Raw genomic sequence first — 25,373 nt, 5'->3', positions numbered from 1 at the left:
GAATGTGAAAATGCGGTCACAGGGAGTCCCCCACGAAGGGACGGGTGTCCCCGAAATGCTCGGGGTGACCTCCCGTGTAGTGGAGTTGTGCTTTGACGTCGTCGGTGGCAGTCCGTGGAAGGGGGCAGAGTGCGAGGGGTGGGGACCCAGCCACACGACACGTCTGTGACCTAGCTGGCTTAGTTATAAATAGGGGGGGGAAGATAGGAAAAAAAAAAGGGTGGGGATGAGGTTTGTTCCAGAGGTCAAAATCAGAGCAGAGAAGCCCGTGGAGCCTGTGTGCAGCTTGGCTGGATATTAATGCAGCGTTGGCTCATGCTTGACCCCACGCTGTTCCCCTCGCGTCTTCTCAGGGCACCTCTGCTGTCTGTCCCCATCTGTCCCGTCCTCCAGCCCGTGTCCCCCACCTTACTACCACGTATCTCTCTTTATTCTTGGCAGTCACTATGTGGGTAAGCTGGGGTGTCACCCACCAAGGTGGTTGTACTCAGGTGCTACCAGCCCAGGTCCTTTGTATCCCTGACGCAGTCGAAGCACAGAGCAAAAATATCCCGTTGGAGATGAAAATGTCCCTAAATAGGAGACAGAGGGTGGTTTTTCCTGTGTTTTGAGCTGACCCGTACCCAGCAGATGTGTTTGGCTATGACTGTGCTTTCAAACAAGCAAAGCCACGCTCGGAGAGCCCGGGGGTGTCCAGTTGTGCGATGGGTACAATCCATGGAGCAGCTCCGCTCTAGGAGCCATCTGATGGTGCTGGGTGGTGGTGGGGTGGTGCTGGGTCTCCACGGGACGTGGACATGGTGTCTGCATGGACATGGACATGGACATCTCCCTCTTCCAGCCCTGCTGGCGGCTCTTGGCTGGCTCAGGGTTGTGGTGCTCATGGTGGGCGAGAAGATGGCTGTCCTGTGGGACAGCTGAACAGTGCTGGGTCTGCCAGCACAAAGAAGCTCTCCAAGAAGCCCAGGCCATGATGCAGAGAGAGCGAGATGAGCTGGCTCGTATCCTCGCCACCTCCGCTGCTTTTTTTTTTTTTTTTTTTAATTTGGGGTTATTCATAAAATACCAAAGGCAAAAGTTTGCCCAGCCTTCAGCCTGCGCTCGGCAGTGCCTGTTAACTCGCCCGGACCTTGGAGTCGCCCCAGAGCCTCCTGCAGCCAGCGGACGTCGCGTGACGGTGCCGGGTGGGCACCGGCCCAAGCCTGCCGTGGCTTGAGGCTGGGCGAGCACAGCCTCAGCATCTCCCTCCCACCTCCTCCGCTCAAGGCGTGCGCCAGAAAGATGGGGAAAGACCTGGAAAGTTGGTTGGAGGCTGGAGAGTCACCAGTGGCGCTCGCCTGGGAACGGACCGTGCCGGGTCTGATGGGCCGCTTTCCTTCAGGTTTGATTCAGCTTTGCTGCAGTGGCGCCGCGTGCGGCTGAGTGACATTTCATTATGGAATAGCGGGCAGGCCTGGAATGTTTCACTATGCCTCTGATCCCCGCTGGTATCTGCTCGCCGGGGAGAAGCACCTTGCCTAAACCCGCAGCTATTCGCGAGCGGGTCCCGCTGCTCCCCCCACCGCAAGGAGGATCCCGAGCGGCTTCTCCAGCTCAGCCCCCGGGTTGCTTTCCCATTCCCAACCCCTCTTCCACCTCCCTGTAGTACAGAGTTTATAACCTCCTGTGAAATGCCTTTATTTACAAATTGGCATCCTATTATAATCTGAAATTGAGACATCTTCCTGTGTAGCTAGGATTGTATATTTGTCCCAGGGATAAACAATTGCTTGGGAATTTTTTTTCAAGTCACTTATTCTGGGTTTATTTTTGAGCATACGTCCCTTTAATATTTTTTTTTTTGGTTGCTTCCAACGCTGCATGCTGTTGCACCCTTTCCTTCCCAGCCTTGCTGCGGAGCAGTTCACAAGCAGCGCGAGCCGCCGTGCCTGGAGCACGTCCCCAAAAAGCACGTCCCCGTCCTCCGAAGGACAAGGTTATCAGGGGTTAACGCGCGGATGACAGCGCTGGAGCCTCTGGAGCGGAGCAGGCTGCCTGCCAGACTAGGAGCCTCGCGGCTGCCTCGCACATCATCTGACCGTGGCAGAGCGCGGCCGGGCCAGCGGGGAGGGGGGGAACCGCGCTTGGCACCGGCCCCGCGGCTCTCGGCCCCTTGCCCCCCGTGGGCTTTTGAAGCAGGCTCTCGATCTGGGGGCTGCCCAGAAGAGAGTGGGACCTGTTGAGTAGTTGCTTTGAACTGCTCCGGAGCCCAGGGAGGAGTTTCGGTGCTCCCCTAGATGTCCTCCCAGGAGGGGTTAAAAGCCAGGCGATGGCAGGAGCGCTCGGCCGGTGTCACTCCATCCCCCTTCCCAGCAGCGATCCCTGCTTGATCCATTTGCGTTGGCGCCACGGGATGTTTCCAACCGAGCGGAGCCTTGGGAGCAGTCGGCAATAAAATGCAGGAGAAATCCCGCCGCGAGCGACGTCTGCGCGGTGTCCGGGGAGGGTCGCTGCCTCTTACCTCGCTCGTCCTCGCCGCACCGAAGGGGCTCGTGGCTCATTTCGGTTTCAGGCAGGTGGCTTTTGGGCCAGTGGCTTTTCTCCTGCAACCTGGGGGCTTTTTGGGGCAGGAATGGGAGCAGAAAGGTGAATTTGGAAGCTCGTTGCCAGGGAGGGGTGTGCCTGCGTGTTTGCCGGAGAGCAATGCAAACCGCTATCTGCTTGCAAAATAAAATGTACCGCTGAGCGCCGGAAACCCGATCGTTGGGGACATTTAAAACGAGACAGGACAAAAACACTCGTACGGGAGCAGTCCTGAGCTGGCAGAGACGGGGCCTGAATCTTTTCCATCTACGCTGTCTGTGATCGGGTATCAGTTACACTATAGGAACAAGTAACATTAACCACATGCATTTACCCGCGGTGGGGATGGGGGGACACAGCGTGATGCTGTTTCTAAATGCGGAGCCCGCGAGCGCCAGCATCGGAGCGTCGTGGCGGGGGGAAAACGGGGTGTGCGCCGTCCGGGGGGGGCAAACACGGGGAATACGGGATGCACCGACCCCCCCGAGCCGTGCAGGAGGCAGGTGGGCCGGCGGCCGCGCTCGGCGGGTACTGTACGAGGCCAGGCGCGGGTCAGTGCCAGCCCCGCCACCGTCCCCGGCAGGATTGAATGACCCACGCCGCAGCCTGGCCGCCTGCCTACTGTCACAAAGTAGCTTCCTTTCCAGTTTATTTTCAGCGCCGAGATATTATTAACCGCTGATGCACGCTCTCCGTTTTAGTGGTGGCGCGCGAAGAAAGGCGAGTTCAAGCTGACACCCCCCGCCCTCACTTTTTTGCCGAAATCCCTTCGTTTTGCCCACGCCTGGCCGAGGACGGGCCGCGTGCCCCCAGCGCGGTGTTGCGTCCCGCTGCTCTTGAGGAACGGGGCGGCACAAGCAGTGTGGCCCCGTCCTGCGTGGTGCGGGGGCCAGCGGGACGGGAAGGTGCTCAGCGTCATGTAGGATGTCCAGCTGAGGGCTTGTGATTAGCCTTTTTTTTTTTTCTTTCTTGTTTTTGTTTTAAACTTTTAATAAAAGAGGCGTGCTGGGAAAGCGGTGCTGCCCATGGGGCTGGGGGGCGGTGGGGTACCATGGTACCATCCGCCAGGCTGCCACTTCCTCCACCGATTATTTTATTTTATTTTATATTTTTGGTAAGAAAGGAGCAGTGCAGGGTTTGCCCATCCTTGCCTGGGGAAGGCTGGGGCTTTTCTCTGCGCTCCAGACCCGTGCAAAGGCTGCTCCATCCCAGGGGACACGCAGGTGGTCCCTGGTTGAGGAACGGAGAAAGGAGGTGACGAGGTGTGCCCCGGGACACATTGCTCACAGCCAGCCATTCTCTCCCGTTGCTTTTATTTTTATTTTTTTTAACCTTTTTTTGGGTAGCCATTTAAATCCGTGATGATAACTTTCACCCTGTTAATTAACAGGAAACATTGGGACAAGACAGGAAATTACATCAGTCTTTTATGAGGAAAGAGCCAAGAAAAAAAAAAAAAAAAAAAGACACAAGAAAACATAGTTTAGTGAAGGAGAAGAAAGTGGGGGGGGGGAGGAGGAGAAAGAGAAGAAAAGGAGAGAAAAGGAGAGCCCCCCCCAATCTTGTGGGGCCCACCTTTCAGAGGGAGGCAGTTCGAGTGCTTTATTTTATTTTTATTATTTTGAAAAATATTTTAATAGCAGGGTCACCTTTGCCTGAACGTTACACTCGGCCGCGCTTCTCGACTTACTGAAGAATCTTTTCATGACTTTTCTCAGCTTCCTTCCCCAAACTGTGAGGCCTAGGAAGCTCTTGGCTTGGAGACTAATTTTGGTTTGGCTGCTCAGCCCTCAAAATTGGTCCCCACCCAGTGTCATTATCTTGGTTTGAACTTGCAAAAAAAAAAAAAAAAAAAAAAAAAAAGCAGCTCTGTAAGAGCTGGCTCAGCCCTTCTCTACCCTTTTAACCTCGCTGCACAAAAAGTGTCGCAGCTCCAGCTCCCTGTCCCCTGGCTCCTGCCGTGCCCCGGGCTCTTTCAGGGGGCTGCCAGGATGCTGGAGGTGTCCCCCGGTGCGGGGCCAGAGCGTGGCTCCCTCCCTTGGGACTCCTGTCCCTGCTGGGGGGCAGAGACTGAATGTGGCTCATTTCTCGCCCATTTCCCCCCATTCCTCTTCAATCTCTTCTGGTTTCCACCCGCTGCTGTCGCGGACGGTGTGTGCCACCGTGCTGTGCCCTTCCTCATCCCGGGGACAGAGCAGGGCATCGGCGCCGGGTTTCGGTGACCGCAGGCTCAGTTGCCTCCCCTCGCTTTTTGGGGTAAATCACCGGGCCCCAGCACACCCGCACGGCTTTCCAGGGCTTTCCCTTCCTGTGGGGCAGGTGGGCAGGCGGATCTCTGCATCGAGCTGCTCGCTCAGGAGCGCTCCGGCTGCTGAGTCTTCGGAGTATTGTTGCAAGTATGTACATCTATGTGTACATAATAAGCGAGCAGGAGTCTATGAATGGTAATTTTCTTTTTGAATAGATTTTGTTTGTAGAGCTGCCAGCGCTGATTAAATAAGCGCTGGCTCGCAGCGGCGAGCGTTGCGGCGGCGCGGCTCCGTGGGGCAGAGCTGCCCCGCGCCCCGGCCGTGCCCGTCCCCGTCCCCTCCCGCTCAGGTGCGCCTTCACCCCCGAAACGGGCTGATTTACGGCCGAGAAACCCGGGTGCCGGGGAGGCGGTGAAAGTTCAAACATCCTCTGCTTTTACAACCGGTGGAGTTGGCTCCCGCCCCGGTGACTCGCGGTGATGAAACCGATGGCTCTGGCTTAGAGATACTAAAAATTCCCGGGCTCTGCCGCCGAGGGGGAGCTCCTGCCCAGGCCGCCCGCGCTTTGATGTCTGCCGTGGGGTTGGCAGCGCGGGGAGGTGCCGCGGCTATCTGCAGCGGGGCACAAGGGAGGAAAGCAGAAAGCACCGAGGAAGGGGGGGGGGGGGCGATGCGGGGTGCAGCCGGGTTGGGGCACCCCGCGCCTCCCCGGGCAAATAACCCCATAAAGCCGTGCTGCGAGCGGCGGCGCGGGAATCGAGTAACAGCAGTTTTATTTGGAAAGGGAGCCGGGAGCCTGAAGTTACATCACTGCGCTTGAACCGATGAATTCATTTTCTTTGGAAGCCGGGCTGAGACTTTTTAGCTCATTAGAAGGAACAAACTCATAAATCTCCGCGCGGAGAGGCCTGCGGTTTTTCTGTTCTCTGTCACAGCCCCGCAGAGCGAGCGTGGAAAATGTGTCGCGGGTGTCACCGGGCGGGTGTCACCTGGGACGGCGCAGCGAGGTGATTTTGGGGGCAGAAAGCAAGCATTTGGGGGCTGGAGGAGATGCACCGAGGCGTGTCTCCTGGGCCGGCAAGGATGCTGATTAAGTGTCCCCTGTGCCACCACGCTGCTGGACAAAGCCAGCTCCTCCAGGAGCAAGCAGCTTTTTGGGGCTTTTCAGCTGGGTGTTGCTTGCTTCGTAGCTCGGGGCAAAGTACCGAAACCTCCGACGGTCCCGGCTCTCCGTCTGCGAAACGGGGGTGCCAGCTCCGCCGGAGCGCCGGGAGGGTTAATTACTTAATGAACGTAATATTCTCTATAATTGCTCAGCATTATTAATCCAGAGCAAAGCGAGAGGCGAGGGGAGGGGTGTGTGCGTGGCGAGGCAGCTCCTGGCTTGTGAACTCAGTCCAAGAGCCTTTCGCCGTCCCTTGGGCGCTTGGCTTGCGCCCTGCCTGGGGGGCACGGGGCTGGCGGGGGGACGGGACGGTGCCGTCCGTCTGTCCGTCCGTCCGTCTGTCCGCGGCGACCCAGCCCCGGCGGGCCTGCGCGCGCGTGGGCTTTGCCGCATGCTCTTAGGAATAGGCGTGATTAGATTATGAAGGCAGACAGAAGTAATGATTAACTTTTTCAGTCTGCATGCTGTCTCCAGTCTGGCGCTGGGTGTTTTTTTTTCCCCCTAAGTAGGCCCTGGCCCCGAGTCGACAGGGTATTAGGTTGTAAAGAAAGACAGGAGGAATGAAGGCAGGGAGGGGGGGAGGGGAAAGAGGGGGGCGCGTTTTCCATCAGATCCGGGAATGGAATTTATTGGCAGGAATGCAGTAAATGCTCCAAATGCCATCCCAGCTAAACAGTTTTCATAATTGTTACGGAGTGGGGCTGGGGGGGGGCACGGCGGGCGTGAAAAGGACTTTTGTTCCAGCCGTGCTTTTCCATGTTTTACATCCCTGCGAGAAGCCGTTCCCTGCCCTCTAGGAAAGAGCTCTGTGCGGGATGGGCGGTGGTCTTTTTTTTTTTTTTTTTTTTTTTTTTTTTTTTTTTTTTTTTTTCGGGAAACGTCTGTTTTCGGTCTTGCAATAACTTTGGGGAGAATTACAGGTCAGTGTGCTGCAAGGAGAGGATTTTTTTCATTATGGAAATGAGAGCGGCGGCGATGCCCCGTGTGTGTGTGTGTGCGTGCGCGGAATGCACTTAGGAAAAAATCGTAACACACATCTGGGTATTAGGTATCAGTTTGGAAATACTAGCCTAGTATGCATCAGTTTTTACTAAGGCCTTTACAAGCCCTTTAACATGTAACCCGCATAGCTACATGTTGTCAGTGGGGAGAATAAAACGCGGAGAGCTGCGGCTTTCTCGGGGGCTGCATCCCTGCTTGCCGGGGCATCGCCAGGACCAGATGGCAGCGCCCGTCTTATCAGAGGAGCTGTGCTTTTATTTTGAATTGCAAAAGCCTTTCAAGGTCTTCATCTCCCAAAACTGAGCTCTGGGGGCTGCGCTCAGGAGGGCAGTGACCCCGCAGCTCGTGCGGGACCCAGTGGCCTCCGATGGCTTTGGTGGCGGTGGTGGTGATTTATCCCTGCGCTGAGAGGGCGATGGGCAGGTTGCTGTCGCCGGAGAGGGGATTTTGGCAAGCTCAGCCTCAGGTCTGCTTTACGTGGTTGTAACTCGGGAGCCCTTTGTGTGCTGGTTTCTCCTTCTCAGAAGGTTTCTGGTTCAGCTCTGGGGTGGGTTGAGGTGGAGAAGGGGTGTGCCCTGCTGGAAGCCAGGCAGGGAGGCGTTTGTTCACCAACGCCGCCATCCGGGGCCGGGACCAGCCCCGAGTTGCTTGGCGGGTGCATGGCACCGCTAAGGCTTGCTGGGGTTTCCTGCGTGTTCAGGAGGAGCCTCTGAAATCTCCTGAAACCTCCCCGATTGTCCTTAAAATGGGATCACGCTGGCTTGTACGAAATGCACGCAGATGGGGCGCAGGACCCGTGGGAGTGAGGGCAGGGGCTGTGGGAGCATCCTGGAGCCTTGGGAGCAAGCTGCTCCTCCAGGGATGTGTCCTGGCCACCTGGGAGGAGAGCAGGGGGGGGACGTGTGTGGCACAAACAGGGTCGGGGGGGGGGGTTTGCATTAGGATTTGGGGGGCTCCACATGCACCAGCTGCACCCTTGTGCTTAACCACAGCGCACAGCCCACCCTGCTCCCACAGGCTGGGCAGGATTTTTCTCTTTTCGGTCTCAAAACCCCCGGGGATATCTCCCCCTGTCCTGGGAGGGGTCTCCCCTGTCCCCCTAGAAGGCCTCCTTCCTCCCACCCCATCGCGGGCAGGGCTTGGCGAGGCGCAGGGGGAGGGATTCCCATTCTGCCGCTTTCTGAAAAAAGAGAAAAGTTTCCCACACCTTTGAGGGGTGCAGAAGGAGAGGCAGATAAAGAAGGTTCTTTAAATTAAAACTTCAAAAATAATTAGACTGACTGTATACTAAACAACAGCAAAGAGGCCCATTTACTGTAAATATTATGAATGGATTTGGCTGGCTTCTTCATCCCCACCCTTCCTCTAAGGCTTTTCTCTGAGCTGAGTCGAAATTCAGCCTTCAGACAGCACGGTACTCTATAATTTGCATGGCTGATGAGGCCCAAAGCCTGGTACAGAGGAAACTGGAGTCAGCTGGCTCCTCTCTAACCACTGGAGACAGGCAGACAGGCATTTTTGGTGTGTGCGTGTGTATTTTTTTTTCCCCCTTGTAGCTGCAGCAGACTCAGACCAGTGGCTGCAGCCTTGCTGGCTTTTAAAGAAAGCGGGCACAAGAAAGGTTCTTCTCTTCTCGGGTAATTTTTAGCCGTGGTAATTGATTAATCACCGTAATTAGGCAGTAGCAATGACTAATAGGATGTTTGTGAATCAAATTTCTGGTTTGGTGGACTCCATGAACCCGGCAGTTTCACTTTGGTTCTTTCTTTCCTGTCCCCGCTCCCCACTGCCCCGTGCACGTCCCCACCTGGCTGCGAACCACGCCGTAGTCCTCACGCCTCGGCTGCCCTCCCGGCCCTTCTGCCACAACGCTGCCCACCCTCAGGGCTTCGTAGCAAACCCTTCCTCAGTTTGCTCTTGTGCTCCATAAGCCCCACGGTTCGGGGCTGGGTGACAGGTTGGGCACCCCAGGAGAAGGCCGGCCCAAGGTGCCGTCACGCTGTGCTGGAAACCACAGGGGATGTCCTCGGGGACCAGTTGTCTTCTCTTCCCACCATCCAACCCCACCTCGTTTTGGTGCTGATTTCACAAGGGGGTTTTGCAGCCCTGCTGGAGGTGATGGGAATTCCTGCTCGGGTCCCCAGAGGGTGCCTGGACCAAGCAGAGCACTCCCGTTAATGCAGGAGAGAGTCTCACCAGTCACCACTAAATGGGTCCGCACCAAAGCCCTGGTTACAAACATCAAACATCATCACAGTCCCGGACTCCTTCCCATGGTGGCTTCTGCCAAATTTTATCCCCTGCGTCCCCATCAGACTCAAAAGACTTCAAATCTGTTCACAGTTGACTTGGCTTCCAGACACCAGCCCTTCGAAAACTGAGTGCAAGGCCTTCCGTCCTTCCCCAGGCAGTGAAAATGGCTCATGGTGGAATAGAAATTTGACTTTTCACACAGAGAATTGAGATTTTCTTTTTCCAGGCAGGGAGATTTCGTGTTGCTGTTGGTGACAAAGCAAAAGTTTTTGGGGAAAAACTCAGGCCATCAATTTTTACGCAAGGTTGACTTATTTTGAGGAGCAAGGAGCCATTTAAGTGATTGGGTGGGCAACTTGCTAATGAATTAAAGAAATTATCTTAAGGCTCTTTGGCCATCATGGTTACAGTACAGGTTGAGTAATAAGAAACTGCCTCATTAGACATAGACACAAATTTAAGGTCTAGCCTGTCAATCCGCGGATTAAGGACTCTGTAAGTACCTACTGACACAATGGGCTGTAATGGCTCCTAAAGAGATGTTATGGTCAATCGTGTCAATAATCCACAGATTAAGGGCTCCCTAAGCAAGTGTTGACGTGACCGACTGTCTTTGGGGGCTCTCATGCTGGTGGGGGGCATGTCCCTGGGGGCCACCCCACGGGTGTCTTGGGTGGGCGCATCCCTGGGGGGGTTATTTTCTCTGCGAACAACAGGAGTCGAGCACGTGACGATCCCCTAAATTAGCCTTTCACAAATCATCCGAGCCATCAAAAGCAGTGGAGCGAGGAAGCCGGCGCTGTCTCGCCCTGGTGTGCAGTGAGATATAAAAGGTTTGGGGCAAACATTCCCGTGGGTGGTGTCTGCAGGCTGCCCACAAGCTCCAGTAAAGGCACAAAGACCCTTTTCTGCAGCAGGGTATGTCCTTTAATTTGGATTTTTCTTTGCTTTTGCAAGGCATACCTGGAAATCTGGCTTTGAAGGGTTTTTCTGGACTTGTTTTTTTTTTGTTTGTTTGTTTGTTCCCCCGCCCAAGGACCCTGTGAATTACCCAAGAGATTAGAAGGGAGGTGACATTTCCCTTCTTCGTGCCTGTTTGTCTTCGCTTTGATTAGCTGTGTGGTTGCACATCATGCTCAGTGTTCTCCTCACCTTGATGCAATTCCTGGTCCCTTCCCAAACATTCAGGCATATGTTTTTCCTGAGATCCTGCGAAAAAGGTACTTAGAGTGACATGAGGGGCAAAATTGCAACTACAGTGCTCCAAGCTGGTCTGAGAGACCCTCAGGAAAACACAGGGGAACGTGCAAAAACCTGTGCAGAGCCAACGTGAACCACTCCTGGCATTTTTTAAAGTGTATTTGCTCATAAGAGGGGAGGCTATAATCAATTAATTGCGGCAAGTACATTTGCATCCGGCTCGTGGTGCTGCACGCGGTGAATTTGTATGTGAACCACAAAAGCCTTGCACCTTTTTCTGCAGGATTTGTTGCCTGCTTTTGGGTGGGTGGGAAGAGATCTTGCAGGCAAGTGGCTGCCTTTTCTCCGTCTCCATCTCTTCCATCTCAGTGTGCAGCAAAAGATGGGGGGCACGGCTCTGCCCCGCGCTCGCAAATACCTCTTAAGGTCAGCCAAGAGATTATGGGCTCGAGATGCGCTGAGCTCGGTCTCAGCCTTGGCCCCGAGCAGAAGACTCAATGTGCTGACACCAGTCCAGCCAATTTTTTTATTTTTTTTTTAAGCACAGATGCCCTCCGCGCGTGCTGACAGATAAAGGAGGAAGGGCCTTTGTTTCATCTGTTCTCCCGTGCTCGGTGCACGTGTACTTTTAATTTATCCACAGCTGCTGCCCATTCGTGCCGGGCTGTCGGTCATGGGTGCAGGGTCACCACCACGAGTGGCTCAGCGAGGGTACCCAAAAAGGGGAGCCCTTCGTGGCCACGCTGGGGGAGGTGATGGCATGGTGAGGTTGGGTGGGAAATCGCAGCCCAGGCCTCCCAGAGGAATGAGGTAGGGGAGGGCGTGCGATGGTGGGAAGCTCAGGAAGAGCACCAGGAGACCCTTCAGGGCGAAGCTGCTGATAAAAAGAATCAAGGCACGTAAATCTCTGTGGTTAAAACACTTCTGCAGTCGGATAATTTAATTTACTACATGTAGTCCTAATATCACTGAGAAAAGATCCAATTACAGGCATTTAAAAACCTAATCAGGAATGCCATTCTATTCCCATTTTCAGCTAAGAACTGTTCCTGTCACAGATTCCAGTGGCGATCTAGATAGCTCCTGACTGGATCAAATGGGAGTAGTCCGGGCGGGTAAGATAGCGGGCGGGTGAGATAGCGCAGTGTGTGCTCGACTTGCTGTTTTCCTTAGAAGAAGTCGGTTGATTACAGGAAAACCTTTAGCTATGTCAAAACAAAACAAAGCAAAACAAAAGATCCCCTTCCCACCTCCCCCCTGATGTTTGTGAACTTGGCACCGGGACAAGGCTGAGATCTGAAAACCCGCGAGCGGCTTTGCTGGCCGCAGCGCTGCTGCCTCTGGGCAGAGCCTGGAAGAAGTGCACAACTCTGGGGGGAGAGAGAAAGGGGGGGACCCGCTCCTTCCTCTCCTCCACCGCCAGGCAAAAGCTGTGAGCAGCAGCGAGTGCTTGGTCTCTGTCTTCTGCAGGGCTCGGCTTTTGCAATCGTTTCTGGCACTCCTAATACCAGCCCAGAGGGTATTAAGGGCTGGATAGATGGACTGGAAAACATGAAAACATCTAGCGATGAACAGGAGGGATGGAGAGGGCTGATGCACATTTTTAAACCAAAATTTATGTTCAGCGTGCTTTTTTTCAATCCAAAATGGCCTTTGAAAAAAAATCAGACAGAAACTTCTCCTGAAATTAGCTGAAATGTCTCAGTTCCTGAATGAAAAAGAACTTTTTCTTCCTGGTTCCCTCATAAAACTGCCAGAACTCTGAAAGAAAAAGTACAGATGCAGATGACACGGTTTCATCATCCCGAAGCTGTTGATGTGTCGAGGAGCAAAGCCGCCTCACGAATTCCTTGCTGCTTCCAGCACAGCTGCGATGTGAGGTGCGAGTCTGCCGCGGCTCGCGAAAACCAAGCACGGGGCTCTTCCAGGGGCACTCAGGTCCCTCTGCGGTGTCAGTCTCCCTCATCCGCTTCCCTCCATGGCACCAAAGCATGAGAAACCCTGGCTCCGGCCTTTCGTCGGGCCGTTTTGGGCAGGACTTGACAATTGCGAGGGTCAAGGCAGGCGGTGGGAAACCTCACGGTCTGTCGGTCCGGTTCGCGTGTTGGAAAGTATCTGGGGTGATGCCTTCGTGGAGTGATGCTCCCTTCCCCTCCGAGGGATGGGCTGGTAGAAGTCAGGATGGCCCTTCTGGAAAGTTCACAGGGTGTCATCTGGCAGGGTAGAAAAATGAGAAAAAAAAACGTGGTTTTCCATGGGAATGTGGGGCCAAGTCAACACAAGCTTCTTCAAAGACATTGGCACCAACCTGCTGAGAAATATTGCCCCAAAAGTTTGGGGTGCCACACCGTTGCCTTGATTTCTCCCCTCCATGCAGAAACATGCTCTGCTTCGGCCAGTGGTCCTTTGTAGACGCGACTATGAGTGATCAATATGACTAATTCTCCAAATTCCTGCGGGCAGAGGCTAGCTTTATTTTCAGTTATTTATTTTTTCTTTACAATAAGTTTGCACAATGCACTGGGGGGCCCTTGATCCTGATGGGGCCCCTAGGCAGGCTGCCTTGCAAACCATAGAAATAATAATAAACCAACGATAGCAGCAAATGGAGGGGTGCTTAATAAGAAAATAATGGTGCGCATGTTTCTAGCATTAAGCATTATCATTGTTTGCTGGGGTATGGGAGCACACACAGCTTGCTGGGACTTTTCCAGGCATTTAGAAAGGGATGTGTTTGCTCCGAGGAGCTCGTAAAAACGATGCTTTTAACTCAAAACTAGAATCCCAAAGTGTTTCTCGACCGTTTATGTACTGGCCCACGCAGTGGCCCCGGTTCAGCCGGTGCACGGCGCGCTGGCAGTGGCAGCTGGTGGCCCATGAGGACGCGCTGCGGGAGATGTGGCTGCAAATTTCCCAGGATCTGGGGATTTGTGCAAGTTTGCAGCAGGGCTTGCTGTGGGAGGTGGCACGGGATCATGAGATGACCCCACTGGGGTGTTTGGGGACTTTTGGGAGCATTTTGCTTCATTTCTGTGCCTAGCCCAGCCTGTGGTTGTTGCCATAAAGCGGAGCCTTTTGGGGAAGAAAATTTCCATCTCTGCCGGAAGCGTGCCTGCGTCACTTTTTCCTTCTCTCCTGCAACCTCCTCTCCTGCCTCCGCCGCCCAGGCGATGCCACTGGCTTTTCCCACCCATTTTCCCAGCTGATGCCAGAATGGGGGGAGCAGGGGAGCTCCGCCGGGGCCCCAACAATCGTGAAAAGCGGCTGTGGTGGTGGCTGGCTCACCGGGCTGGCAGGGAGGCCTGACTTATCCCAGTTTATCCCAGCTCAACCCATATATTCTCATGGCTTTTTGACTAGACATCCAGTCAACAGCCGAATCCCGCAAACGGAAGACGCTCTGGCATATTTATACTGTGTGCTGGCACTGGTTCGTTTAAAAAATCCCGGATTACCTAAGACTTGTCCTTGAGGTCTGGTCACCCCATGTCATTGAAAAACCTAGTGGGATTCATTCATGAACTTCCAGCCCTCCATAAAGGTCTGTTCATTCATAGCCAAGGCAGTTTTCTTTTTCTTTTTTGCCTTTTTTTTTTTAATGCGCTGGCAATTAAATAACTCTTTGTAAGTTGCAATGAGCTACTTGTTAAGTGGTCTTCACTAATGCAAGCACAAACATGAGGTGAAAAAGACTTCTTTGCCCCCCCTCCTCCTGAAAGGGATGCTTTTATGTTAAAGAAAATAAATAAAAACTTACAGGAATTTCAGCAGGGCTCAATGGCTGTTGCTGCAAAATTCCCTCAACTGCTGTAAAGCAAAAGGACCTGCAGGCTCTAGGCATTGATGGCAGGCTCTGATTAGGTGGGTTGGTTGCTTGGGTTGTGCTTTTTTTTTTTTTTCTTTCTTTACAACCTAGCTTCGCTTTCACGACTCTTTAAACAAACAGCTAGTTAAACCATCTTTAGAAAAAAAATAAAAAAATCCACCCCTCTCTCTGCGCATGTACACAAACAGCAGTTTTGGCCCCCCCCTGCCTGAGCAGCGCGGTGCCTGACGCTTCTCTGGGGGGAGGCTCCTGCGGCCGCCCCCGGCTCGCCGCCGGGACCAGGGCTCAGGGCCAGCCGCTTTTTTAACAATTAACTTTTTTTCCGCCGTCAACCAAGCTCGTTTCTTTACTTGGGCAAAACTCCCGCTGGCGGGGAGGGTGCGGCAAGGGGGGGGGGGGGGTTGCACAGCCCAGCGGGCGCCCAGGCGTCTTGCATCACCCCCAAATTGTGCTTTTTTTTTTTTTTTTTTTTTTTCCGGGGGAAAATGCAGTCCCAGGGGTGTTTCTCGATAAACACCCGCTTTGGGGCATCCTCTGTTGGCGGGGGGAAAAGGGGTGCCGGCACCCCGTTCGCTTAGGGCCGAGGTAACCCAAGCCGCGCCGCCCCTTCCCTCGCTCGTCCCCTTTCCCCAGCGGTGCCAGGTTTCAGCAGGATTGAGTTAAAGGAAACAAAAGTCCTGGGAGGCACCGGCAAGGGGAGGTGGACGGACAAACGGCGGCACACCTCGACCCTGTGGCGCGATGCTCTGTGGGGCTGTCCCCCCAGGGACCCCCGGCCCCGCTGTCCCCGGGGGCTGGCAGCCCAGCGACCCTCCTGCTGCCGGCCGGGTGCGCTCGGGCCCGGTTTCAGTAGCTGCCTCCAGCAACTGCAGAAATATTTTCCTCGCTGGCATAGAAATGAGGAAATTAAAAGTGTGCGGCTGGAGTTTTTTTTTTTTTTCTTTTTTTTTTTTTTCTTAAGAGCACAGTGCCGTGCTTTAAACAGGAGGCCGGAGAAAAAAGGCCTGTGCTGGAGAAGCAGGCTTATTAATAGCAAAAAGTACAGAAAAGTACAGAAAATAGGGCGGGGGGCTCAGGCGGCACTGCGGGGCCTGGTGGTGCTTGGCTGGGGAGGCCTCTGGGTGCTGCCCCCCGCTCGCCAACTCACGGCCCCAGCTGGATTTTTGAATTATTATTATTTTTTTAAATACAATTACAGAGATTCATAGTTCCCAGGTCTTAACATGCCTGTGAAGGCTGGGGAGGAATTGCTAGCTGAGCAGCACCGGGCTGGTACAGATCCCCCGTCAAGGAAAGGGGGTTTTCACTTCCCTCAGCCCCCCCACCCTATTTTCCTCCCCTCCTTCCTGTGCTGCACCCTCGCTGCTCGCGCCGGGTTGGGCGGGGAAGAAGGAGTTGAAAAAACGGGTTAAGGGAACTAAGTTTGGGGCTGCTCTTGTGGGTTTTTGTGACCGTTTTTGTTAACAAACGCAAGGCTTCCGGTCTCCACCCTGCCGCTGCAAGCCGCCGTCTGCCTGCGCTTCCCGCGGCCTGCCTTCAGCTGAGGGCCCGGCCTGGGCGTCTGTCGCCCCAAAGAGCCCCCCCGAGCAGGGCCGCCGAGCCCCAGACCCCCTGTTTCACTGGGGTGACCTCCAAAGTGCGTCTGTTGGGTGCAAATAAATGTTTTTAGGGTGTCCGGTCCTGCTGGACGCGGCTAGGCAAAGCAGGAAGGGTGCTGCTGCTAGGCCCCGGCAGTCCCGCCGACGGTTTGGGCGAGGGACGGCGGCGCTGCGGGTGCTGCTGGTGCCTCGAGCTGCTTTTGGGGAGGGGGAGCTGGTGCTGTGGGCCCTTGTACCCCGCCAGAACCAGGTGCTGAAGCAGCACGGCAAACACCCAAACGTGGGTGAGCATAAACGGGCCCAACTGTGGCTGTCACACATTGCTTTCAGAAGCGGTGGCTCTGCTAGGGCTGCTGGTGCGTGCGTGGAGAGCATCATGAAGGCGCGGGCAGGCCAGCGACCTCATGGCGTTACATCGTTTTTGAGTCATATTACCCCCGCAGTACTCAGTTTCTCCTCTTCTTCCTTTTTTCTCACCTCCTTTAGATTCCCAAGTTCTTCAGGAGCCGGGGGATCGGTCACACTGGTGCGTGGTGGCATACTGGGAAGAGAAAACGCGCGTGGGTCGGCTGTACTCTGTCCAAGAGCCCTCCCTGGATATCTTCTATGATCTACCTCAGGGGAATGGTTTCTGCCTCGGACAGCTCAACTCGGACAACAAAAGCCAGCTGGTGCAGAAGGTCCGCAGCAAGATCGGGTATGGCATCCAGCTCACCAAGGAAGTGGACGGCGTGTGGGTGTACAACCGCAGCAGTTACCCCATCTTCATCAAGTCGGCCACACTGGACAACCCCGACTCCAGGACGTTGCTGGTGCACAAAGTGTTTCCAGGTTTTTCCATCAAGGCTTTTGACTACGAGAAGGCATACAGCTTGCAGAGGCCGAATGACCATGAGTTCATGCAGCAACCATGGACCGGATTTACTGTTCAGATCAGCTTTGTGAAAGGCTGGGGCCAGTGCTACACGAGACAGTTTATCAGCAGTTGCCCATGCTGGTTGGAGGTTATTTTTAATAACCGATGACTCGAGACAGAGTGGACTCATGACATTTATACTACTTTGCTGCTATTATTTCCTTCTGAGTGCTTGCTTTTCATGCAAACTTTTTGTTTTTGTTTTGTTTTGTTTGTTTGTTTTTTTTCCTGTTTTGAGAAATAGCTTATGGAAAGATTTTTGCCTTGGTATTTTGATAAATATATATATTTTTCAAAAGTGTGAATGACCAATAACTCAGAAGGGCAAGAGAAGGGTGCGGGGGGTGGGGGAGGATCGCATATGATAATTGTCTCCCACCTCTGAAAGGATTATCCTATGCGATCGAGGATCGGGAAGCCACCTGCTCTTTGTTACGGCTCTGTCTCTTAGATAACAAGGCAGGAGACCCATATTTTTCATGCACCACCTTCCCCTTGCCTCCAGCCGTACCCAGTGGTGGTGACACCCAGCTGAGACCCCTTCCCCAGACCTAGCAGCCGCCAAATGATGGTGCAAAACCTTCCCAGCCAGGTCTTTACCCACCCTTGTCGATTTTTTGTTGTCGTTGTTGGGCTTGAGTCTCGTTCCTGTGTTCATCTTGTCCACTGCGGGAGTGTGGGTGTTGGGGGAAGTCTGCCCATCCTTCCGCTGCTTTTTTTATTGTCTTGGAGTGATGCAAGGGGAGAAAGCAACCGTGAAGAAACCGTGCATGGCCCATGCTTTACAATTTGAGCTGAGATACGAAGTGACAGAAGCATAAGCTTAAAAAAAAGAAGCGAAGCAAACAAACAAGCAAAAAAAAAAACCAACAAAACAAAACAAAAAAAAACAAATGGGGAAAAAAAAAAAGTGTTTATGATAGTTGGTCTGTTGTAACCTGCTTAGATCAGGTTATCCCGGTACCATCGTATCTGGAAATGCAGTTGTGCTTTCATTTCTTCTTGAATTCATACACAAGTATGATACTTTTACACTGTTCTTAGCTCAATGAGCATGTTTAGACCTTAACATAAGCTATTTTTCTAAATATAAAGGTTTAAATGAACAAGAGAGCATTCTCATTGGAACTTTAGCATTGTAGTGCTTTGGAAATAAAACACACAAAAAAGGACTCCTTAAAAAAACCCTGAGATTTATTAAAGAAAAAAGTGTATTTTATGTTATATATAAATATATTATTACTTGTAAATATAAAGACGTTTTATAAGCATCATTATTTATGTATTGTGCAATGTGTATAAACGAGAAAAATAAGAAAGATGCACTTTGCTTTAATATAAATGCAAATAACAAATGCCAAATTAAAAAAAAAAAAAAAAGACAAAACAAAAACCCCACGAGATTGGTGTTTTTTTCTATGGGTGTTATCATCCAGATGAATGTTTTTTCTAAAGGAGTTTATGTTCCATTGAAAAATAAAAACGTACACTTGACCGAGGCTGTGCGGAGTGGCTTTCTTAGCGGTGGGGAGGAGGCAGGCAGGAGGCTCTGCGTGGGTCTTGTGCAGGGCACCCACCCAGCTCTTGCTGAAGAAAACCTGACACGCTTGTTTTTGTTGGTTATTCCTATTTCTTGTAACTCCGGCTCGAGCAAACTCTCGTGCCAGCTCTCGTCCAACACCATCGCAGTGCACGTGTCCTCAGCCAAGGACAAGGTCCCTCCAGCTGGTTCAGCTCCTGCCTCTTCTGGAAGGAAACCTTTCTGGAGTGGAAAGCACCAGCATCCTGGAGCCTGGAGGCTTTGGAGAGGTACCATGGGCTTGAAAGTGACTTCCAGCCTCTGCTGCCCTTCATGTGGCTGATGGGCCTAGTGGTAGAAGAGGCTTTGCGAGCATCTGGACCAGGTTGACCCAACACTACGCCTTCCTGTCCAGCGGAGACGTGCCCTGCCCAAAGGGATTTACTGAGATACAATATTTGGTCTGCTCTGACTGGACCGTGCCTTCAGTTGGCTTCACTCCACTGAGCGCACGAACCAGCTTCAAAACGGCTTTTCATCACATGCGAGGTTCGTGTGGGAGTTTCAATTTCCAGCCTCTCAGCTTCAAGTGGGAGACATCAGCAAAAGCTGAGGGCATGGTGGATGTACCCGCCCTGTCCTGCTTGATGTGCACTGAAGAGAGAGGGCAGACATCAGCGCAACTTCAGCTACACCAGAGTTTGGCTCCTTTCCTTTCCCTGCTGCGCCAGCAGCCTTGAAATACTCGATAACCACCTCACATCTCAGTGGGCCAGCGGTTGAACTAGCGTGGATGGTTTATGTCAGAGGATCAAGGAACAGCGCTCCTGCCCAAGGCCTTGACAGCCCCCCAGGGAATGCAGCACCAAAGGCCCTGCAGATGATGGATAAAGCAGACAACTTTATTACAAAACTAACTCAATGCCTCCTTTTGTAGCACATACCAGCAGAGGCGAGGCTGTGCAGGGACCTTGCTCTGGAAGGATTCCTCCAAGCCCAGGAGCCATCAAGTCAAGGGCCACGTTAGGCTTACAGCCAGCTGGCTAAGAGGCTGGCTTTTACCCTGGGGTAACCAAAGGGTAAGGAATGTTGGGCTTATTCTTATTTTTCCTCCCTCCAAATGTCCCTGCTATGCTGGCAGCTGGACATGGTCTTCACCCAGAAGAGCTGAGCTGATGGTTTTGTCCCTGGTTCGTGATACCAAGGTAGCACCGAGCCGTGTGGGCACCCCACAGGACTCTCTGCATTTAAGGGCTGTTTCGCTGATGATTTTACTTCTTTGTGTGAGGTTCAGCATGTCCTGGAGGCTAAAGCCCAGGAGCCTGGAGATGCGTGTTCTTGCCCTTGCTCATCAGGCAGTGAGATGTGAACAGATCGTTTAACCACGCTGTTTTCTCAGGACTCCCACTTGCGAGAAACAGAGGATACAAGCTGTAACTCCTCCCGGGAGCGGTGCGAAGGAGGATGGAGGGACTGTACCCCTGTATGAGCACACCTCACAGCAGCTTTCCAAAGTACGTAATGCAAAGGGATAAAGTGACCCAGCAGAGCCCAGAGGCTGCCTGTGGAGGTGTCCCCATGGGTGCAGCACTGGCGGGCTGTGGCACTGCTCACCAGGAGCTGCGAGGGTCTCCTGGGGCCAGGAAACCCTCTGCACACCCCTTGTTACCCCTTGTCCTGTGAGGCTGCCTCTGGCCTTGGCTGGAGACACGTTGCTGAGCTGGCTGGACCTTGGGCTGGATGGATGTGGCTTGCCAGGTTGAATGCTGCAGCGCTGGGCTGGAGAGTGAGTTAAAACACCTCACGGAGCACTTTATTTTATGGGGGTCTTTGCTTGCATTCGTCTGTCAAAATAAAAGACCAGGCAACACTGTTTGCAGTAAGAAGGCTGGGAAAAAATCAGCAAAACTATGTCTTTTCAATACTACTGCAGCTTTAGCTAAAACGTTCCAGACTTCACCTCCTGCTAAGCTAATTTTAGCCCTCTTTCAATGCAAAAAAATAAAAAGAAGAAAGAAGAAGAAGAAGAAAAAAAAAAGAACATGATAGAAGGATGCTGAGCACCAGCTCGTCTGTGTTCCCATTCACCCAGAGCTTGCTCAGCTCTAGGACTGGTAGATGCAGGTGGTGCTCGGGTAGGAAGCAGTCTGAAGGCTAAAATAGAGATAGGAGGTTAAAGCGAGGAAGAATTTCCCCTTGGCTGGGGTTTGCCGATGCTGTAAATCCGTCCGTAGGGCTCAGAAAGGCCGCAGCCACATCAAGCAAGGTGCTGACCTGTTTCGAGTTGCTCCCCCCGGCGCCGTGCGCTGTGGCCGGAGGCTTCTCCTGGTCGTATCCCTCCTGCTTTGTGCCCGTCCCGCTGCGGCTGGCGCCAAGCCAGGCTGAAACACACGCGCTCACATAAAGCCTGAGTGCTGCAGGTAATTTGTCAGAAATGCAGTTATGTGGCTGCTCTTGATCTGGTCAAATTTGGATGATCCAGTAATGCCCGGATTAAGGAGCAGAACCACAGCCCCGGCCTGCCCTTGGATGGAGGAGCTGTGGGCAAGGGCAGAGCTGGCTCCTTCCCAAAAGAAGATGCAGATGTCCAGCCTCTAGGTAGCTCCCGGCCAGAAATATGATGTCCTTCTTGCTCCGTGCCCACTCCTTCCCACGGCACATCCCCTGCGTATGAGCCCCCAGAGAGCTGTGGACATCCATGGCCACCTTCCAGCAAAGCGGCGGTGGCCCCGGGACCTCACGTATCATCGTGCTCTGCACGGCTTAGCTGCCGGTCCCACTCTTGCCTCCTTAGAAATCACCTTACCCAAAGCTCATTCACTTAAGAGGCTCAGACATGAGCTGGCTGAGACAGTCTCAAGTCCTGATTTCCTGGCGGTACGTGTCTCCCTCCTCCCCTCCCTGCACAAGTATTTCTCTGAAAATTTGGGATGTCTGAAATCGGCCTGTTCCAGTTGACTGTAATCTTGCTTTGTACCATGGCTCCAGCGTAATCGGTACTAAATCTTGTAATGACACACTGCAACACAGTAAATTACAGCACGGTCGGGCCTTTTTTTTTCCAGCGTTGCTGAGTGGTAATTGAAGAGTGCAATAAAGAAGGGTCAAACCATGTCACTTTTTGGCGATAAATCATAGGTGAAATACGCTCACACTGTCAGCTGCTGATAAAAGATAGTGTCTACAAGGTCCGATGCACTGCAAAGGACAGAGGTGAACCTCCACCATCTTGGGATCACAGGTCTTCCACGGGGCAGAGCCGTGATCCCTGTCTCACTTGGGTGACGCTCAGCGTCGGACTCATTCCCCATCCACCCCAAGGCATCTGCAGGCTCTCGCCTTGCAGGCTGCTTGCAGGTCCACGAGGTGAACAGGCCCCTCTGTCCACGCAGCCCTCGGGGTGGTGGGGTGGTTAGGGGCCGGCAGCTCCACGCCATGCAAAGCGTGGGGCCCTGGGAAGGTGTCTGCTTTATGCTAGTTGCACTTTGCTCTCAGTTTACCCATGGAAAGCTGCCCCAGCGGGGCTCAACTCGGCGTGAAAGCTCGGCCGGGTCTATGTACGTGTGCATGTCCGGGTTTGCAGGGGCTTCTGGAGGCAAAGTGGGGAAGAACTGGCTTGAGATGGATTAACAAAAATTGTCTGCAAACAGCGTTTGCTTTGTGCTGTCTACATGTGCTTAAAAATAAAGGCCGGTTTACCGGGCACAGGCTTGGAGGCAAGACGTCAAGCTGGGGAGAGATCCCTGGTGGTTTAGGGGAGGAGATGGATGGGGGCTGAACAACCAACGGGGGGGGACATGTGTAGTAGGAGGTGATGGATGGGGCTAGTCCTGGCCATCCTTCTGCACGGTCACGGGGACTCACGTGGGCCTGAGCCTTTCGGGGCCAGGCATTGCAGAGGGAATTACCTTGTCCCAAGTAATGCGGGGATCACAGCAAGGACAGAACCAGGCCCCAGCTCATGGAGAGAGGGGTCTGTCCCCCTGGTCCTGCTGTGCCGCCAGCGCCAGCACTGCAGCAGGACGGGCATCTGTGCGTTGGTGCAGCAGAGCCAGGGGACATCCCTGGGCACTCCACTGAGTCACAGCGTAACTCTTTGGGCGGCTTACAGATGAAATGAAACAAAAACCAAAACGCTTGAGAGGCTCAGGTAGTTCTTGTGGTTGGCAGGGAAGTCACCACCATGTCACGTTTACCAGCCGAGGTCCCTGACATCAGCTCTGGGGGAAAACCCCAGGATGTTTTCTTCCTCCTCCTGCTGACTGGACCAGCATTGTGACCTGCCAAAGGGCTCCTGGTGACGAACCAGACCATCTTCTTTTTTAGCTCTGGTTTCAGAAAGGCGAGAGGCTCCACCGCTCAGACGTCAGCCTGTCTGTCAGCACGCTGAGTAACTCCTGAACCCTGTGACAGCGTTAATCAGGCCTGAAAGCAAGGTGGGAATCCGAGGGGGAATTCGGTTTGTGCTTTCAGAGAAAAACAGAAAGTTGGGTGGAGGGGGAAGACCCGAATCAGCAGCTGCCCTGGGGCAGAGGCAGGCGGAGCTGTGCCGTGGTCCGTCCTCCTCGAGGGGACAGCAAGGGTGGGCTTTGCTGCCCTGTGCTGGGGCACGGGGAGCAGCTGAAACACGAGGGGGGCCCTCTGATGTCCTCCACACCCACAAGCCACAGCTCAGGCCCCGGGCACCGCCGGGAGATGGGGCTCGGATCTCCTCCAGCCAGCAGGAGACGAGCCCCGCCGAGCCCGACGCCGCGAGCAGATGCTCGGAGCTCTTGGCTCCGTCGCTGCTGGAGGAAGGAGACCCAGGCGTGCTGGGCGTTTCAGCAGCTCTGAGAACAAAACCTGGCTGGTCTTGCTGGCTTCGGTGGGGGAGAGCTGTTGGCAGTGCTCCTTGGTACCAGACGGGAACACACCAGTGTAAGACAGACACTGACTGTGCGGGTGCTGCTGGTTACTAGGTTACAGCGCACACGAGAAAAAAGGAAAAAAAAAATCTCATATACAGCAAGCGACTAACTATTAATTTTGCTGGAGAGGCAATATTTAAGGCTGGCATTACTCTGGACGTATTTATACGTGCGTGCTCCGTCCTGTAGAAAACATATATGATACTCTGGTAGTGGTGGGTCACTGGAGCTGGGCTGTGCTGGGACACCAGAGAAGTGCCAGCTGATAGTGCCACCTGGATGTGCTCAACACGGGGGAAAAATCCCCTTCCAACCCCAAAAGTATCTGTTTTGCACAAAGCACCCTGCACCCAAAGTAAAGGAGCAGGAGAGCCCCGTCACTCAGCCAGTGAAAGGACATAACTGTCCCCCAGTGTCAGAGCTACTGGGGTTCATCAGCTCATTTCGGAGCTAGCCTCTAAGGGAAAATGGGTCAGAAAACAAGTTTGCCCTCCCAGCTGCACGGCAAACTGGGGCTGAGGGCTTGGAAGAGGAGGAAAACGGAGACGTAAGCCGTTGCAAGAAGGTGCCCATCGAAAGCAAGCAGAAACCAGGCGTCGAGGCATTTCTAGAGCTTGATGGATGTAAAGGAAGGGCAACCAACCTCCCTGACTGAGACGGGAGCGGGGCCAGCAGCGGCGGGCAGGGCGCACGGACGAGGTGGCCGGGGGCTGTGCTCAGCTGGTCGCTGGGCATCACATCTGCAGAATTAAGGGCGCAAAGGCTTGGTGCAGCAAACCCCAGCTCCCGGAGACGCCCCGCGCTGGAAGCGCTGTTTACTCCTTCCCTGCAAGCGTGGGCCCTGCGGTTTGATTTTCCTGCCCAGCACGCCACGGGGAAGCTGAGATGAATGTCACGGTCGGAGCGCTCTCTGCTTTTAATAACCGATGCGGGGGAAGAGCTGGGCACCCACGGGCTGCTGCGGGCTCCCTGACCTGCTCCTCGTGCCAGGGCCAGGACGAGCAGGGCTGGAGGGAGGACGCTGCCTGGGGACGGCCCCACGGGGTGCTGCGGGGGCCGTGGGGGCTCCGTGCCCCCCACCCAGGCAGAGCGGGCTGCTTTCATCTTCCCGGCTGGAACATCTGGAGCCTGGACTCGTAAAACTTTCCTTGTTACTTTAACCCTTCAGGCCCTTTCTGGGAGATGGGGCTGAGCACAGGCAGCGGCACCGCTGGTCGGAGGCACTGTTTTTTTGGGGCATCCCACCAGCACAGTGCTTCTTGGGACCGCCGAGGTCTTCGCCGGGAGCCGTCGCGATGCCCGGCAGCGTGGCTCCAGGCATGGATGGGTGTTTCGCACCGTCAACCCCGGTGCTCCCCATCCGAAGCCTTCGGTTCTGGGAGGTCACGCTGAGTTCAGGAGGCAAATTTCTCACCTGGGGCATATTCTTGTTGCAGGAAAGCAGATCTCCAGATAGGGACCTGCTTTGTTACAGGAAGCCGATCTCCAGATACAGACCTGCTCACGGCTTGGGAAACGCCAGGAAGACAGAGGCAGGGCGATTTTGGTGTTCAGAGGGCTTAAAGCACATCCTCCTCCTTCCAATAGAGATGGACAGTCCAGAAAAATAACCCCAGCTGAAGCAACCAGGGACACAGCATTGTGGTAAGGCAGAATGTAAGGAATGTCTAAAATGGGACCGAGAGTGGAGATGGTCAACAGCAAGAGCAGCAAACCACAGGGAACAGCAAATCTCTATCGTATGCTCATGCCCTGAAGTCTCAGCTGCTTTTCCAAGCTCGCTGCACAGTTTCCACCCAGGGGCTCTGCCTGGCACCCCTGGGTGCCCCCTGAAGCTCATGGATGCTGTGTGGGCACCTCGCCTTTGCTGAAAACACGCACATGTGTCCAGTCCCCCAGCCACAGGAGAAATGTGAAAACATGAGCAGGCCGAAGACCCAGAGGCTGGATGGCCAAGGGATGAAAAATTTTTTAGGAACTATCCTGGTGTTTAAGACAGTCTGAGTGGTTTTATTTTATTTTATTTTTAATAGTTGGGTTGGACTCTGGGACTCCTGATGAGGGCTTTCGGATGTGCCGGGTAGCTGAGGGGCAGCCCCAGGCTTGACAAGCCCAGGGCTATACAAAAGCTCATCCACCAGAGACCAGAACCTCCTAACCTGAATGATGTGAGGGA

At 53.8% G+C, this 25,373-nt stretch overlaps 1 protein-coding gene and 1 long non-coding RNA gene across 5 annotated transcripts in view; one reads left to right on the top strand and one right to left on the bottom strand.

Annotated features, from left to right (window-relative positions):
• Nucleotides 1-18,265, top strand: part of SMAD7 (SMAD family member 7) — a 28,857-nt gene extending 10,592 nt beyond the window's left edge. For all 4 annotated transcript variants that reach the window (XM_066988836.1, XM_066988835.1, XM_066988834.1 and 1 more), the window contains one exon: nucleotides 16,342-18,265. In XM_066988836.1, coding sequence (XP_066844937.1) covers nucleotides 16,342-16,880 — 539 coding nt within the window. In that variant the 3' untranslated portion in view covers nucleotides 16,881-18,265. The remainder of the gene's footprint in view (nucleotides 1-16,341) is intronic.
• Nucleotides 11,340-13,325, bottom strand: LOC136789115 (uncharacterized). The gene is made up of 2 exons (XR_010827935.1): nucleotides 12,740-13,325; nucleotides 11,340-12,644 (listed from the first exon to the last, which is right to left on the bottom strand). It is a non-coding gene; the product is annotated as an uncharacterized lncRNA (long non-coding RNA).
• Nucleotides 18,266-25,373: the final 7,108 nt, after the last annotated feature.

Source organism: Anser cygnoides, chromosome Z, assembly GCF_040182565.1.
Source record: "Anser cygnoides isolate HZ-2024a breed goose chromosome Z, Taihu_goose_T2T_genome, whole genome shotgun sequence".
NCBI lineage: Eukaryota > Metazoa > Chordata > Aves > Anseriformes > Anatidae > Anser > Anser cygnoides.
The sequence above is the reverse complement of the archived record's forward strand: the minus strand, read 5'-3'. Positions and strand labels throughout refer to the sequence as shown.